Below are 18,522 nucleotides of genomic sequence, written 5' to 3'. Positions count from 1 at the left end.
CTAAGCAGAGCTATAGCTGCTGGCCTATGCCAGAGCCACAGCAATTCGGGATCCGAGCCGTGTCTGCGAACTACACTGTAGCGCATGGCAACACCAGATCCTTAACCCACTGAGCGAGGACAGGGATCGAACCTGCAACCGCATGGTTCCTAGTCGGATTTGTTAACCACTGAGCCACGACGGGAACTCTGTGAAGTCTCTTTATTTATTCTTCTACTATCTTTCTCTATTCAAATCAACTCGGGGTTGCAGTCATGGCTCAGCGGTAACAAACCCAACTAGCATACATGAGGATGTGGGTTCCATCCCGGCCTTGTTCAGTGGGTCGGGGACCTGGTGTTGCCGTGAGCTGGGGTGTAGGTCCCAGACAAGGCTTGGATCCTATGTTGCTGTGGCTGTTGTGTAGGCAGGCAGCTGTAGCTCTGACTGGACCCCTAGACTGGGAACTTCCATATGCCGCAGATGTGGCCCTAAAAAAAGGACAAAAAGAAAAAAAAAATCAACTCAAAATATCTGACTCTGCAGGGTGCCTGGAGGTCATCTGACCTTCCCCAGTGTTCAACACATCACATCTCATTAGGCCCTCCTTGTCTCATTAATCTGCAGTGTAGTAAGATGGCCCGGCTCACACATGGGTTCAGGGACTCCTTCCAGCCATACAGAATACATGTGCCAGCACTCACAGCCCCCAAATCACGCCCACAACCCAGTCTGACACACACTGATCTAGTCTGACCATTCCGCAGCAACCCACTTAATTATTCCCACTGTGGTTAAAAATTCTATCACTGGATCTGTCCTCTCTGAGACATCCCGTTATTCCCAATAAGGATCTTCTCCAGCCTATAGAGATTAGTTTCCTCCAAAGTTGATGCAAGAGTGTCAATTCTACTCACCTGTCTCCACCCCTAGGCCTCAGGCCTTGGGTTGCCTCCCAGGGCCTTCCTTAAGACACACTTCCTGGAACTGAGCCCAGGTCTGGGATGAGCAGAGCAGAAAGTCGCTAGCACCTTGCTCAGCAGGAGGCCACAGAAAGGGGAGGGGTTGGCTTCTGGGGGCAACTTTTTCTTTTTTGTTAATGCCTTTTTTTTTTTTGGTAGTAAAGTATAGTTGATTTACAGTGTTGTGCCAATTTGTGCTGTACAGCATGGTGATCCAGTCATATATACATATACATATTCTTTTTCTCATATTATCCTCCATCATGTTCCATCACAAGTGATTGGATATAGCTCCCTGTGCTGTACAGTAGGACCTCACTGCTTTTTCATTCTAACTGTAATAGTTTGCATCTACTAACCCCAACTCCCCATCCATCCCACTTCCCCCCCTCCACCCCCGCCTTTGGCAACCACAAATCTGTTCTGTGAGTCTGTTTCTGTTCTGTAGATAGGCTCATTTGTGCCACATTGTATATTCTACATATAAATGGTATCATAATGGTATATGTCTTTCTCTTTCTTACTTCACTTAGTATGAGAATCTCTGAGGGGCAACTTTTGAACCATTTCCCTTCATTAAAAAAAAATTGATTGAGCACTTCGAACCTGCTAGGTGATGTTCTTGCAACTGGGGACTCAGCAGGGAGCAAACTGTGACCAGGTGCCTGCCCTGATGAAGTGTGCCTTTTAGCAGAGATCAAATGCACCTTTAGACATCTAGGCCAATGCTGCGTGAGTGGACAGAGAGGGCGCAGGGGGCCACTCTGGGTGGGTGGTCAAGGATGGCCTTCTGGAAGTGACCAGAAGTAACCCTTGTGAATTTCTAAGGAGAGAATTTTCTAGGCAGGGGAAACAACAACCACAAAGGCCTGAGGAACAGTGTAAGACAACCTGTGTGCAAAGGGCTAGGCCATGAAAAAGGAGAGGAGGACACTTACAGGGTCTGTAAGGGCACTGGATTTTAAGTGTGATGGGGAGCTGTCTGAACAGACTGACTTCAAGTAATAATTCATGTTTTAAAAATCCCGCTGGCTGACGGAAAAGTTCTGGAGGTGGATGGTGGTGATGGCTGCACAGGAATGTGAACGTACTTAAAGCCACCGAACTGTATCTACTCAAAAAAGGGTCAAAGTGGTAAATGTCATGTATATTTTATCACAATCAAAAAAGAGAGCATTGCTCATTCATTTCACTCTTTTAAGTTAAAAAAAAAATTCTCTGGTGACTAGGTAAGAGAACAGTCTAGTTATGGGGAGACCAGTGAAAGATTATTTCATCTTCCCAAACATCCTATCAAACTGACGTGGTTATCCTCATGTGGCAGATGAGCAAACAAAGCTCAGAAGGTTAAATTACTTATCCATCCAAGGTCACGCAGTAAGTGGCAGTGTTTGGGTCCAGACTCAGCCCTGGTGACTGTAGTTAAAATCACAGCACTGTGCTCCTGTTCATGCAAGCTAGACTTGCCTGAACCTGCTTTTCTGACCCTACATCACATGTGCCAATTTAAACCAAACCTTAAAGTCACCCAAATCACTCTGGTATGCCTGATATAAGCTGCTAAGCCACATCCTGCTGTGCCCTATTTGTGCCATGGGTGTTTTTTTCTTTCTTTCTTTCTTTTTTTTTTTTTTAGGGCTGCACCCAAACACGGCACATGGAGATTCCCAGGCGAGGGGTCGAATTGGAACTGTAGCTGCCGGCCTATATCAGAGGCACAGCAACTCCAGATTCGAGCTGTGTCTGCGACCTACACCACAGCTCATGGCAACACCAGATCCTTAACCCACTGAGTGAGGCCAGGGATCGAACCTGCATCCTCATGGATACTAGTCAGGTCCATTTCCACTGAGCCGCGAAGGGAACTCCATGTCATGGGGTTTTGATTCACAGGAAAGTTGTTTCTGCGATTCTTACTCCTACATTTTGCATATTCTATCTCTTGTTTGGCTTGCCTGATTGCCCTCCATAGGAAACATGTTCTCCTCTTTATTCAAGGTTGTCTCTCTCTTTCTCTTTATGGCCCCACCACAGCAAATGGAAGTTCCTGGGCCAGGGACTGCAGAAACTACTGCAAATGTGGCAATGCCAGATCTTCTAACTCACTACGCCTGGCCAGGGATCAAAACCGCACCTCCTCAGTGACCCAAGCCACAGGAGTTGGACTCTTAGCCCACTGTACCATAGTAGGAACTCCATTATATATATACATATATATATATATTTTTAAAAGACTCAGCTTGGCTCTAGACACAAAAGCAGGCAGGTCTAAAAATTCCACTTTGTTCTGTTCCACATGTTCTCCCTCTTTTTCCTCCCTTGGCCACTTTGTTTAATTGAAGCAAGTCCCTGAGAGCAAGAGTAAGATATTCTTATGGTAACACTGGGCTGGGCCCTGAGCAAGCACTCCTCTGATCTAACATTTTGGTGCACATTATAAGCCAGGGATTGATCTAGGCTCTGGGGATGTAACAATGAACACAAGAGACAAGGATTCCTGCCTTCCTTATACTCACAGTCACTCACAGAAGTACATTTTACAGCATGTCAGCAGGTGCTAACTGCTAAGGAGAAAATTAAAGCTGGTCAGAAAAGAAGACAGTATTATACTTTTAAACAGTGTAAATAGGGCATGTCTCACTGAGAAGGTAATATCTGAACAGAATTACAGGAAATGAGGGCATAAACCACCTGGCTATTTTGAGGTAGAGCTTTCCAGGTAGAGGAAACAGGCAGTGTGAAGGCCCTGAGGTGGGAGAAAGAACTAGCAGAAAGGCCCAGAAAACTGGACTGGAGCTACATGGGGGGCAAACCATAAGACACAAAGTCAGTGAGGTGGTGGGACAAGACGGTAGAGGGTCTTGAGCTCTTCCTGTCTGTTGGAAGCCACTAGATGGTTCTGAGTCAGGAGATGTTATTTGACTTAATACGTATTTGCTGACTCCCAGAACTGATCCCAGAACCAGTTAGGGGAGTTTTGGCGTTAACTAAGGAAGGGAACTAATGGTTACTGAGTTCTGAGGAGGTCCCTGGCCGTGTGCTATGTGCTTGGATGTCATCACCACCTATATGACAAGCAGATGCAATTATGCTAACATTCTAATCCATAGAACAACCTCTTGCGTGGACCACAGTAACAGCCTCTTATTCAGTCTTCTCCACACAATGACTAGTCATCTTTTCCAACATAAACCACATCATGCCATGCCCCTTCCCCCATCCTAAAGCCACTTTCCACATACTCAGAACAAAATCTAATCTCCACTGTGCTCTGTAAGTCCCTTGTGGGCCATCTGTCCTGGCCTTCTGGAACTGAACTGCCATATCCCTGCCCCGCCCCTTCCTGAACAGCCTTTCCAGTGTTGTCACCACCACCCCGCATCTTGCTTGGTTAAATAAATGAATGAAAGAGAAGGTATCTCATCCAAAGTTACTCTCAGAGAAAGGAGTCAAGTTAATCAACAAACCAGTTAAACCTAAAACCTTTTTTTTTTTCAAATTCATTCAAAACACTGATAATTACTGATCAGGGATTGGGCCAGGGCTATGGCAACAAATAAGACAAAAGTAATTGTATGGAAAGTTTATAGTCTAGAACAAGAGTTCTTTTTTTTTTTTTTTCTTTTTTTTAAGGTTACATTCGTGGCATATGGAGGTTCCCAGGCTAGGGGTTGAACAGGAGCCACAGCTGCTGGCCTACGTCAGAACCACAGCAACGCCATATCTGAGCCTCATTTGTGACCTACACCACATCTCAACACCAGATTGTTAACCCTCTGAGCAAGGCCAGGGATTGAACCCACAACCTCATGGTTACTAATCAGATTCATTTCTGCTGTGCCACAATGGGAATTCCTAGAACAAGGGTTCTTAACACTTTTCTTCCACAGATTCTTTTGGCAGTCTGGTGATGGCTACAGGCCCCTTGCCAAGCAAAAAATACTTAGGGATTACAAACCAGTTATACTGAAATAGAGATAACATAACCACTAAGAAACATATGTGATATAGTAATATACGTGCTGCTTCTTCAACGTGTTAAATAACAAAATCTAGTGGAGAATAACAATATAGTATTCTTACAGTGATAAAAATAATGTTTTGAGATCCCTTCAATATTTTTAATGTAATATTAAAAAAAACCCGCCACGAAATTGCAGGTACTGCTAATGCTACTGTGGTTTGTTGATTACGTTCATCATTAAAGAAATGCTGAACTTTATTTCACTGACTAAATCAGCTGGAAGTTAGTGAAATAAAGATGTAATTTTTTTCAATCTGATTTGCCCCAAATTCTATCCACAGACCCCCCCTGGACTGTTGGTTAGGACCCCTGAACCCCAGTAGGGAAAGTCTGGATGGTTCTCTTTGTCTCTAGAGCTCATTCAATTGCAGTGTTTCCATAACATTTTGAAATATTAGAAACAGAAGTACCTCCATATACACTATGCAAGCCAAGAGCACTGTAACTCATTTTCTAGGTCATATATTTAATCAGACTTTCTGGGAAATCAAAATGCTAGGAACCAAAAAGAAAACAAGAAAAACAACTATCATATTAACTTAAAAAAAAAAAAAGGAAAAATATCAGACAGGGCTACTGAAATCAAACTCCATGAACTCATTTTAGGTTTAATTCTTGTCTCTTTAGGAAAAAATAATCTCAAACAAAATTACCTAATTTTTTAGATGAAGAAACATGATATATAGCTGTCCATTTCTAAGTATAGAACTTACAGGCTCATTTCCACTTTTAAGAGTACTATTAAATTTTGAACAAGGAAAAATTGTATTTATTTATTTTTTGCCCCCCCCCCTTTTTTTTAGGGCCGCACCACAGCATATGGAGGTTCCCAGGATAGGGGTCTAATCAGAGCTACAGCTGCTGGCTTCTGACACAGTCACAGCAATGCCAGATCCGAGATGCGTCTGCAACCTATACCACAGCTCATGGCAACGTCGGATCCTTAACCCACTGAGCGAGGCCAGGGATCGAACCCGAGTCCTCATGGATCCTAGTCAGGTTCATTACTGCTGAGCCACAACAGGAACTCCCACTGGTACCTTTTCAAAATGCAGAAAATAAATTGCTAGAATTGACACTCTCAAAATAATTTTTTTCTTCACTTTATAACATTAAAATAAATGACAACCTAGGAATGCCTCCGCTATGAGGTAGAAAAGTACTTAGTATAGTCGAAACCTGATTAAAAATAGTGACAGGGGAGTTCTCTTGGGGTCTCAGTGGTGATGAACCCAACTAGTATCCATGAGGATGTGGGTTCTATCCCTGGCATCACTCACTGGGTTAAAGATCTGGCACTGTTCTGAGCTGTGGTGTAGGTTGCAGATGCTGCTCAGATCCTGCATTGCTGTGGCTGTGGTGTAGGCCAGATTCCACTGCTAGCCTGGGAACCTCCACATTCCACCAGCGTGGCCCTAAAAAGGCAAACAAACAAGCAAACAAAGCCAAAAATAGTAACAGGAAATTTCCACTTGTAAAGAGCCTGTAATAACTAGTAAGTTTAATCCTCATGTTTGAATCCTCTACTTCTTCCCAGGACCTCATTCCCTTCACTCTTGCTCAGAATGATCTAGTTCTCCCGTCTCAGTGTTAATACCTGATGAATCTTTCTCCAAAATGGGAAGCCAGGGTTTGGAAGCCAAGTTTACTTAGGCCCTATCCTGTCTGTGAATATGGGGCACTGCCTACAGAGAGGTTAAGCAGTAAGTGACCAAGGTGTTTATACATCATAAACCCTGTCATATTTCTCCATATTCCTTCCTAAATGCCAACTTAGGACGTACCTCCAAGTAAAGTCATGGCTTTTGTTCCTACCATCTAGAAGTGGGTGGCTCACTGTTCTGGCTATATTCTGAATTTAAAGTAAAAACAGAGAAACAAAAATATCGCCAAACAGGCCTTACAATTTCTGAAAGAATTCTATTTAAGCCCTAACGGTGTAACTTCCCATTAAATTCAGTTATGAAATTTGCTGAAAGTCAAATGGCGCTTGGGGGACCTGCTTTGCCTAAAACGTGCCATCTCGGGCAATTTTCTCCAGGGGCACCTGCCAAAGTGCGGGTTTGAGAGTCAGTGGCGTCAGCCGCTAACCAGCTTCTCAGCCTTAGTCCTGACTGCGAGGATTGATGAGACACATAGGGCACAGAGAGGAGCGAAGGGGGGGCTTGCCTTCATTTCTAGTGAGTTCCGCAGACCTCAAGATAGATGATGAGCCCCTAAAGTGCAGGAGAAGGGAAAGAGGAGAATCTGGGGGCAAAAGAGACTTGAACTTGTGACCAGGCCTAAATTTGGAAGTCTTTCCCCAAAGGAAAGACTACGTGCAACCACCAATTCACCTTCCTGCGCCCTCGAGGATGCGCGCGGCTCAGCATCACCGGTGACGGCGGAACCGCGGCGCATTTAGCCGCCAGGGCCACGCAGCAGAAGCGGGCTGCGCAGGCGGGCGGCCTGTCTGGGAACTCCTCTGGGCCTCCCCGGCCCGGTCCGCTTCGGCGCACGCCCGCCTCTACTGCCCCCTGCTGGCTGTCTGAGCCTGGCACGCTTTAGCCACCGAGACTCGCGCCCGAGCACGGTTACCTCTTGGGGACATCAAAGGCCCGGCAGATAGCAGGGCGCGGCGGTCCCCCATGCTTCGTTTTTCCATGGCGGATGAGGTCCTGGAAGAGCGCGCAGCCCGGAAGCAGGCGGGGCGGCATGAGCTGCAGCAGGAGGGTCAGCAGGAAGGCGGCGGCCAGCGTGAGCCATACGGCGCGCAGCGGGTTCAGTACCAAGAGCTCGGCCTCCAACCGGGGGACCATGGCCGGCACACCCAGCGTCCACGCTCCGGAGGTCGGCAGCGAGGGGCAGCAGAGACGCCAGCACACGCAAACCGCACCCGCGGCTAGCCGGACGGGACGTCGGTGACGCAGCGCGGGGTGGAGACGTGCTAGGCCCCGCCCCTGGGAGGAGGCCACGCCCCCTGGGAGGAGACGACGCGCCACCGCGCGGGCTCCAGGGTCTGGGTCCCGCTGATGCTAGCTGGTCGTCCTTTGTCGCTGGTTTGAGTTGGGGTGCCTAGATGGGACCCCAGAATGTGATTGAACAGTATGATTCAAAGAGGCAGAACGGATAAGACGGTGCCTGAGAGTTTTTATTGCAGCATTATTTTCAGTGGAAAAGTGGAAACAATGCAGAATGTTCCACTTTAAGGTATTTAGCTAAATTATGGTACAGTAACACATTGGAATGTCATACAGTAATTGACATGGTAATTATGAAAACTAAAAACGCAGTGAACTCTTTACTATAACTGAACCTGTGGACTAAGGGAAAAAAAGCCAATTATAAAATATATAGCTATGATTGCAATTATGTAATGTGAATGTACGGATGAAGACGGTAGATCATACACAAAAATGAATATTATATTAGATAAATGTGTATGATTTGAATACGCAAACTAGAAAATCATGAAGGCACTTGCAAATACAAAAATTAAAGTGATAAAAATTGGTCCTTTTCCTGCTGCAGTTCCACTCCACACAGGCAAAGTTTTTAACTTCATCAGCAATTTCTTTTGATATTTACCTCTCTGCAGTAACTGTGATTTTTCTTGACTCATCAGTTTTAAACAACATTGATTTTTGGTTAGGACACATGGAAATTTAACACTTTTAATACTTTTAAAAGCCTTTAAAATGACAATTCCAAAAAATATTATCGTATACCTATTATATGACGGGTATCATTTTGGACAATGAGAACAGAGAGGCTTATGGGACAATGTCCTTGACTTTTTGAAGCTTACATTCCTGAGATTGGGTGGCATGTGAGGGGAGCACCAGCCCTTATCCCAGTGAGGTACCCTGTGTGTGTTGTAAATCAGCGTCAGGGAACTGGGTGGAAGGTTAATGTGGCTTGAACAGTCTTTTGCATTGTTAAATGTGCCAGCTTCTTAGAGTTTTGCTTCCTTGTGCAAGGAAACCTCAGGCTGTACCAGTGACTTAAGAGCCATGTGATAAAGGATGGTCACATTGACCTTCCAGCTGGGACGATGAGATCTCTTTCTATGACCCAGGGTTTTTGCAGGGTCACCTCTCCATTGCCCCTTCACTGTTTTTAGGGTAAGCCCATAGAATCGCAGCTGGCCCTTCTAGGACATCTTTCCAGAAAAGCTACTTGAAGTGCCTTGCACAGACCAGATTTCCTGGGAGGTTCTGTTGTAGTTTCCTCACCTGGGGCAGGATTGCAAAACAAGGTGTGTGTGTGTGTGTGTGTGTGTGTGTGTGTGTGTGTGTGTGTGTGTGTGTGTAGTGGAAACAGGAAAGATTGAGGATGGAGGAATAAATTAACCTCTATTTTGGGGATTGGATTTTTATCAGCACGCACAGCTCATATTCAGACAAGCTTCCTGTAGAGGGCAGTAACTGAATAGGAAATCCCAAGTTAGGCCCAATTAGGAGCATTTGTAAATGTTTTAAATTTTTACTAGAGTGTGAGTTATTTATGGTAAATCAGGCTCAAGCCTGTTAGATCATTGCCAATAAATATCATTTGGTTTCTGTCTTTTCTTCATTTAATTACCAGAACTGTACAATCAACAAACCTCTGGCTTGGCCTGCAGTGTCATTTTTCTAAATGTTCAGGCCCAAATCCTGAACTCAACCTTTTTTTTTTTTAATTTTTAAAATTTTTATGATTTTTATTTTTTCTATTATAGCTGATTTGCAGTGTCCTGTCACTTTTCCGCTGCATAGGAAGGTGACCCAGTCACACATACATGTATACATTCTTTTTTCTCATATTATCACGCTCCATCACAAGTGACCAGACATAGTTCCCAGTGTTATACAGCAGGATCCCATTGCTTATCCATTCCAAGAGCTATAGTTTGCATCTATTAACCCCAAATTCCCAGTCCCTCCCACTCCTTCCCTCTTCTTGGCAACCACAAGTCTGTTCTCCATGTCCATGATTTTCTTTTCTGTGGAAAGGCTGAACTCAACCTTGATTCCTCTCTTGCTCTCACAGCCTAAATGCAATTTGTCAGCAAATCCTCTTGGCTCTGCCTTCAAAATAGAAAACCAAAATTCAGTCACCTTTGGAGTCACTGCTTTCCTGAAGTCCCTAGCCAGCTCAGTAAATAAGAAAAAGAAAGAAAAGTCCTAAGGACTGAAAGTAAGAAACAAACTGTAGTTATTTGAAGATAATGTGAAACTCCAATAGATTCTACAGATAAGATATTAGAACTAATAGAGTTTGATAAAGTTGCCAGGTACAAAAATCAGTTTCTAGATGTTGATCCTTTCTGTTTCCCAGAAATGAACAGAAAATAAATGTTTTAAAGATAACCATTTTCGGAGTTCCCATTGTGGCTCAGTAGTAATGAGCCCGAGTAGTATACATGAGGCTGCGGTTTTGATCTCTGGCCTCACTCAGTGGATTAAGGATCCAGCGTTGCCCTGAGCTGTGGTGTAGGTCACAGACATGGCTCTGATCTGGTGTTGCTGTGGCTGTGGTGTAGGCTGGCATCTGCAGCTCCAATTCAGCCCCTAGCTGGGAACTTCCATTTGCTGTGGGTGCAGCCCTAAAGAGCAATAAATAAGTAAATAAAATTAAATGTAAAATTTAAAAAATAAAAAATAGGAGTTCCCTTTGTGGCTCAGCAGTTAATGACCCTGACTAGGAACCATGAAGATGTGAGTTTGATCCCTGGCCTCCCTCAGTAGGTCAAGGATCTGGCCTTGCCATGAGCTATGGTGTGGGTCACAGAAGCAGCTTAGATCCCATGTTACTGTGGCTGTGGTGTAGGCCAGCCGCTGTAGCTCCGATTTGACCCCTAACCTGGGAACTTACATATGCCGCTGAAAAAGCAAAACAATAAAAATAAGAAAGATACCATTTTCAATGACATAAACTGTTATGTATCTGGAAGTAAACCTAGTAAAATGTATGTAGGCCTTCAAAGAAAATAAAATGTTACTGACAGAGAAAATCCATTTAAAAGGAGAGCTATGCTAAGCTCACAAATTGGAAGACTCAGTACAGTCAAAATGACAATTCTCCCCAAGCTGATTTATGGAATAATGTAATCCCAATCAAACCCCAGCTTTTTGTGGAACTTAAGAAGCTGATTCTAAAATCTGTAAGGAAGTAGTAAAGGCTAAAGATGGTCAAGGCACTCTTGAAGATTAAGAAGTCGACTTACTTCATGAGCTCTCAAGACTAAGACAGAGATCTAGTAATTATGTCAGTATAGTGTGGAAGCAAAGGATAGACAAGAAGACAGTGGAGCATAACAGAGGGTCCAGAAACAACCTTCTCCCGCTTCCCACACTCCCTTTGTATTTTTCCATACCCTTGCCACCACATGCCATGCTGTATGCATTCATTTCTTAATTTAGGAAACACATTTTTACCTCCCAGTACATAGGAGGTACTCAGTAAATATCTGTGGAATGACCGAACAAATGCATGAATGAATGAACAAATTTCCTGAGCCTCCACAATGCATAAGGTCTTATAATAATAAGCTGTGGGAACGGTCCACAGGGCCAAGATCATAGGCTTCTTGAAGAGCATATCAGAGTAAAAAGCCCAGGGGTTTGGGAGGCAAACACACCAGGGTTAGGCTCCATTATTTACAATCTGCTGTGTACATTACAGTCCCCTCCGAAATAGAAGCTGTGTCATGCGGCTGCTGCGCGGGTTGAATGAGGTTATGTATGGAAAGCTTTGTGCACAGAATAGGTCCTGGATAAGCATTACCATCTCTCTGCATTCTTCTCGACTGTGCAGTGGGCAAGATACATTCTTCCTTGAGACAATCTGGTAAGATTCATCTAAATAAAAGCACCTCATGCACCACCTGTCAGACAGGTGTTCAAAAATGTGAATTTCATGTACATTTGAAAAAAAAAAATAACCGCAGTGAAGACTCGAACAAGGGCGAAATGGGTAGAGGGGTCGTTTCTAACTGGTGTGGTCAGTGGTCTTCTTGAAGGGTGGTGAGAGTTCCTAATAGATGAAGAGCAAGGGGAAGAGAGAGACCCTTGTAGACTAAGGAAATGGCACCAGCAAGGTCCTGTTCTGGTGGTGGCGGTGCATCAGATTCCACGTGGAAAGAAGTCATATTTGATCACTTTTTGCAAGCAGATGGAATGTCTGATTTGATGCCACTGCTTCTTTATCTGTATGATTTGGCTTCCTCTGCTGAATAGAAGACCTGGGTGCACAGCATACTGTGTCTGCTGTATCTAGGCAATGGACAGTGACGGAATTTTATGCGAAGGAGTAACATGATCAAACCTTTCAACTCATTCTGACAGCAGGATAGAGAATGGATGGAACAGCGTGGAGGGAAGGGTGGGCGAGATGAAAAACAGGAGAGCAGGTGGAAGTTTTGTTGTGACTTAAGGAAAATTGTGGCAGTAGGGAGTGAGAGGTGAATGCTTCTGAGACATATATGCTTTGCTACTTTTCCTTCCCAGTCTGAATTCATGCTATATTGTTGCCTTTTTTTTTTTTTTTCTGCTTCTAACCCCATTCCTCATTCCTGTTCTTCTCTTGCAGTAGCCCTGCAAATCCCCAACCCTGTGTGGACCCAACCACCCACTTTCTATCAGAGCTACTGAGCAGGATGGGCTCATTGCAGGATTTTGGCCTGAACTCATGGGATGACCCAAGCCGCATGACAGTCCTTTCATTTGCTTTCTGTCAATTCCAAGCCCATCATCCTGCATTGGGTCTTCACAACCTTGTGCATTCAAATCACCTGGCACTTTGCCCTTCAGCCTTTCACTCTCAGAATGACTGAGATCTGAATACCTGCTTTGCAGAAGAGATCATTGGGGGGTGCACTGTGGTTATACTGATGGCCACACCTGTCCTCTGTTCTGCCAAGCAAGCCAGAGCTGGTGACTTGATTCTGACAGCCCCATCCCTGGTATGAATCTTGGCCCAGGGCTTGGGCCTGCTCCTCCCCAGCTAGCTCCCATCAGCATTCTGCCTGAGTCTTGAAGCTCTGCTTTGGCTTTATTTCCCCTTAACTGAGACCAGGGCGCATGTCTTCCCATTCATTCCCTCAGCCTGTTTCCTCTCATCTGCTCTAGGTCAATACCTTTTCTGCCCTAAGTCCAACATTCCCTGAGGCCTTCCACTCCCTCCCCCACGTTATGGGTTGAATTGTGTCCTACAAAAATTTATATGTTGGGAGTTGTAACTCCCAGTACCTTAGGATATAACCTATTTGGAGAGCATGTTTATTCATCCAATATATTTTTTGAGCACAAGCACTTTTTGTTACCCTGTGCTCTGTTCCCCATCCATTAATAATAAAATAATCTCCTTCTCCCTACACTTCCAAGCTCAACCCTGTTGATGGCACATCTTTTTTTTTTTTTTAATTATTGTACTTTATTTTAGAGCAGTTTTAAGTTTATAGAGAAATGATCAGGTATGGAGAACTCCAATATATTCCTTTTTTATCTTTTTAATGTTCATGGGATCTGTAGTGATGTCCACTCTAATTATTGACACTAGTAATTTGTGTTCTTGCTCTTCTTAGCCTGGCTAGTTATTATTTTTTTCTAGGAACCAGCTTTTGATTTTGTTAATTTTCTCTATTGATTTCCTGTTTTCAATTTCATTGATTTCTACTCTAATTCTTATTATTTATTTTCTTCTGCTTACTTTGGGCTCAATTTGCTCTTCTTTTTCTAGTTTTCTAAGGTGGGAACTTAGCTTATTGATTTTAGGTCTTTATTGTATGAATTCGAGGCAGTAAATTTCCCTCTAAGCACTGCTTTCACTGCTTCCCACAAATTTTCACGAGTTGTGTCTTCATTTTCATTTAGCTCAAAATATTTTAAAATTTCCCTCGATATTTCTTCTTTGACCCATGTGTTATTTAGAAGTGTGTTGTTTTCTAATATTGATAATTTATATTTTCTTTATCAGTTTTGCTAGTTTTATAAATTTTATTAATGTTTTCAAAGACAACTGTTGATTTGTTGATTTTATCTATTTTATGTTGTCTTCTATTTCATTTTTCGTTGTTGTTCATATCTTTATTCCCCATTTCTTTTACCATGTTTGTGTGTGTGTGTGTGTGTGTGTGTCTTTTTAGCTATTTCTTGGGCCGCTCCCGCGGCATATGGAGGTTCCCAGGCTAGGGGTCTAATCAGAGCTGTAGCCACCGGCCTACGCCAGACCCACAGCAACACGGGATCCGAGCTGCGTCTGCAACCTACACCACAGCTCATGGCAACACCGGATTGTTAACCCACTGAGCAAGGGCAGGGATCGAACCCGCAACCTCATGGTTCCTAGTCGGATTCGTTAACCACTGCGTCACGACGGGAACTCCTTTATTCCCCATTTCTAATTTCTTGGGTGTAATTATTTTCTTTCTAGCTTCTTGAGGTAGAAATTTAGATCATTGATTTAAAATGTTTTTTTCCTAATGAGAATTTAAACTATTAATTTTCCTCTAAACACTGCTTTAGCTGCATACCACAACTTTTGATACATTATTGTTCATTGTTATTTAGTTAAAAATATTTTCCAATTTCCATTACGACTTCTTCCTTCAATTCTTTAGTTATCTCTCTTACTGATTTCTAATTTAATTCTGCTGTAGCCAAGAAACATTTCTGTGTGATTTCAATCTTTTGGAATGTGTTGAGACTTCATTATGTTCCAGTACCTGGTATTTTTGTAAATGTTTAAGTGTACTTGAGAAGAAAGTGTGTTCTTTGGTAGTTGAGAATAGTATTTTATAAATATCAGATCAAACTGGTTGATAGTATTCAAATATTTTATATGTTCTTTATTTTTTTAATTAAATTAATTAATTAATTAATTAATTTTTTTTGTCTTTTTGCCTTTTCTAGGCCACTCCCGCAGCATATGGAGGTTCCCAGGCTAGGGGTCTCATCGGAGCCATTGCCGTGGCCTGCAGGATCCAAGCCACGTTTGTGACCTACCCCACAGCTCACGGCAATGCCAGATCCTCAACCCACTGATCAAGGCCAGGGATTGAACCCTCAACCTCATGGTTCCTAGTCGGATTCGCCTACCACTGCACCACGACGGGAACTCCAATATATGTTCTTATCTACTTACTCTATGTTTTCTTGAAGATGTGTTAATATATAGGGATGATTATGGACTTGCCTATTTTTTCCTTTATTTCTTTATTTTTGTCAGTTTTCTTTATGTATTTTGAAGTTATGTTGTTAAGTACATACCCAATAAGGATTATTGTCTCTTTCTATTTAACTGAGTCATCTTCTATTGTCTATTTTTCTTTTGGTTGTAGTTCACATTTTATGTGCTTCATATTTTACAATTTTTTATCATATGTCAGATTTTGTGGGTTTTTTTTTTAAGTGCATTCTGGTTAATCAGCACCTGTCCTATGGATGAGGGAGCAGCTCCCTAGGATGCCTGGCTTGTTGTTGGCAGAGGAGGTGACCTGGGTTTGCCTGTAAATGGACCATAAATATTGAAGTCAGTGTTTTCCCTCAGAGAAACCCTACCCTTTACTCTGTCATACAGATAGGATGACAGGAAAGAAATGATTGCTTAGTTCCTAGGAAAGACTTTTTCTTCTCTGGAATTTAACTCCTCAAATGTTTGTTTTTGTAGCCTTTCAATGATTCAAAATATGATTTTTGTTTCTATTTCTACTCTTTCTATTTGTTATGGCAGGAGAAATAGCTTGCCGCTCTCATTTACAACCCAACCCAACTGTAAGTAGTCTATAAATTTTTTCTCTACCTTCTATAGTGAAAATGTATAAAAATGAATTACAAAAAAAAATCTACCTACTGGCAAAAATAGGTGGAAAAAAGGTTTGTATGTAGTGGTTTGGGCTTTGGATGGGAGGAAAATATCAACCTGTCTGCTTTCTGAGGTATTTAGCTCAGGTTCAACTTCCTGGTCACCCATTCTATCTTATCTTTAGCTGTCTTTCTCAGCTGAGAAAAGAATATAAAAATTGGCCTAAGCTCTTGATTCTTCTGCCTGGCACAAGAAAATGCCAAAATACTTGGAAGAAATTGTCAGAGAAAAAGAACTCACACGAAGATGAGTTCCTAAACAGAAATAGAACTCATATGGAAGCAATCTACTGTGAGTGACAAAAATCAGGAATACAGAATAATAAGAAACTGAAAGAACTGAACCACAGTCTGAAAGATATAAAATAAATATGTTTGCAGTGGTCAGAGACACAAGAGAAGGGATTAAAATCCTAGAAAACAATGCCCTATTAGGTAAACACCAGGCAAGTTTTAGAAAACCAAATGGAACTTCTAGAAAAGGAAAAAAAAGTGATTGAATAGCTAGTTAGAGATAGCTGACAAGAGACCTGGAAGCTACATCTATGTAGATATTCAGAAAGCAGCAAAAATTGATAGAGATAGAAAATGAGAGAAGATAAGAAAGAAACAAAGCAGAAGAAAGCCAACATATAATCAATAAGATGCCAGAAGAAAAGAGAAATTGCAGAACAGATAAAGTTTGAAAAGATAGTGTTGAAAAAGTTTCCAATTTGATTATAGTTGTGAATCTTTAAGAAGCATAATGAAACTTGAGCAGAATAAATAAAAATAGACATCGGGACACAGAAGTGAAAATGAACATCAGAGACAAAACATACATACAAAATCTTAAATGCAATTGGAGACCTGATGGAAGAAATTTTCACATGTTGAGGTATGGGGAAGTCATTCTGCTTATGCAGGATTTAACTTAAACTTTATGCTAACATTTTTTATGGCATGTAAGGTATGCATTGTTAACTGCTTTAGCCATTAAAGAAAAGAATTCATTGAAAAAATCAAAATGGGAATTTCTGTCGCAGTGGCTCAGTGGAAACGAATCTGACTAGCATCCATGAGGACACACATTTGATCTCTGGCTTTGCTCAGTGGGTTATGGATCCAGCGTTGCTGTGAGCTGTGGTGTAGGCCAGCAGCTACAGTTCTGATTGAACCCCTAGCCTTAGAACCTCCCTATGCCGTGGGTGCAGCCCTAAATAGACCAAAAAAAAAAAAAAAAACCCAAAACCCCCAAAACCCAAAATGGAGTAACTGTGGTTCAGACATCTAGGATGGAGCTGGATGTGGTTTCAACATATATCTGTGGAGTCCCATTATGACTCAGCAGTAACGACCCCGACTAGCATCCATGAGGATGCAGGTTCGATCCCTGGCCTTGTTCAGTAGTTTAAGGATCTGCGTTGCCGTGAGCTGTAGTGTAGGTTTCAGACAAGGCATAGATCTGATATTGCTGTGGCTGTGGCTTAGGCCAGCAGCTGCATCTCCAATTAGATCCCTAGCCTGGGAAATTCCTTATGCTACAGGTGTGGGCCTAAAAAGAAAACAAACAAACAAAAAACCACATTTCCACATCACTGAAAACTTAAATTTTCTGAACTGCCTCAGACTCAAAGACACCGTCAACAATTCTCAAAACAATATCTTTTAGCAGCTCCCAGCTGCAGCCTTAGGGTCTCACAGTCTCCCCTTAAAACCATGCAACCATTTTGGACCACAACCAACCCTTGCTTAACAAGCACCCTATTTTTTCTGCCAGCTGCAATTTCAATTCTTGACCAACAACTTACATAGTTTTGTGGTTTTTGTCTTTGTAAGCCTCCCCCATTTTGTAGTCCAACAGAGCACTATTCAGGTGTGTCTTGAATCTCTATCCCTGGGCCGTAGTTCTCAGTCTGGTTCAAATAAAACTCTCTTCTATTCCTGTTATAGATTGGTTTATTGATTATTTCCATATACAGAGGAGGCAGTTATATAGAAGAGTAATAATTAGATCAACAACAGCAATAATAGAATCCACAAATTAGTGGAATTCTATTTTAAAATATTGAAGCAAAGTAACTGTCAGTTAGCAACTATACTACATAAACTGTTATCCAAAAATAAGAGAATTAAAAAGAACCTGAAGAAATATAGTTTATCACCCTTAAGTTCCTCTTGAAAAAAATACTCGAGCATGTCCTTTAGGAAGAAGCAAATTGAAACCAGAAGGAAAGAGTGAGATGCAGTAAAGCAATGTAATTTGCAAGGGAGTGTTTACTTAGGTCACCAAGTTAGCACTGACTTCATAAAATAGTAATAAGGACAAATGTGTAAGGCATAGAATTAAGTTAGAATAAAATACTATGTAACAGTTAAGATAGGATGAAGTGGTAAATTCTTTTAAGGTCTTTGTCTTTGGGAGAAGGATAAGGACAATCGTGTTTGACTTAAAGCTCAAGTTAATGTTAAAAATGTAAGGTTAGGAGTTCCCGTCGTGGCGCAGTGGTTAACGAATCCGACTAGGAACCATGAGGTTGCGGGTTCGGTCCCTGCCCTTGCTCAGTGGGTTAACGATCCGGTGTTGCCATGAGCTGTGGTGTAGGTTGCAGACATGGCTCGGATCCCGCGTTGCTGTGGCTCTGGCGTAGGCCAGTGGCTACAGCTCCGATTTGACCCCTAGCCTGGGAACCTCCATATGCCACGGGAGCGGCCCAAGAAATGGCAAAAAGACAAAAAAAAAAAAGTAAGGTTA

General features: G+C 42.5%; 1 protein-coding gene across 5 annotated transcripts in view; it reads right to left on the bottom strand.

Annotated features, from left to right (window-relative positions):
* SRD5A3 (steroid 5 alpha-reductase 3) overlaps window positions 1-7,862 on the bottom strand; it is a 33,521-nt gene extending 25,659 nt beyond the window's left edge. For all 5 annotated transcript variants that reach the window (XR_007137462.1, XR_007137461.1, XR_007137463.1 and 2 more), the window contains exon 1: window positions 7,543-7,862. Coding sequence is in view for 1 of the 5 variants with exons in the window: in XM_047798516.1 (XP_047654472.1) it covers window positions 7,543-7,763 (221 nt within the window). In the remaining 4 variants the exon portion in view is untranslated. The remainder of the gene's footprint in view (window positions 1-7,542) is intronic.
* Between the last annotated feature and the right edge of the window lie 10,660 nt (window positions 7,863-18,522).

The sequence above is a fragment of the Phacochoerus africanus genome, chromosome 10 (genome assembly GCF_016906955.1).
Source record: "Phacochoerus africanus isolate WHEZ1 chromosome 10, ROS_Pafr_v1, whole genome shotgun sequence".
NCBI lineage: Eukaryota > Metazoa > Chordata > Mammalia > Artiodactyla > Suidae > Phacochoerus > Phacochoerus africanus.
Note: the sequence above shows the minus strand (reverse complement) of the source record. Positions and strands in the feature narration are given on the sequence as shown.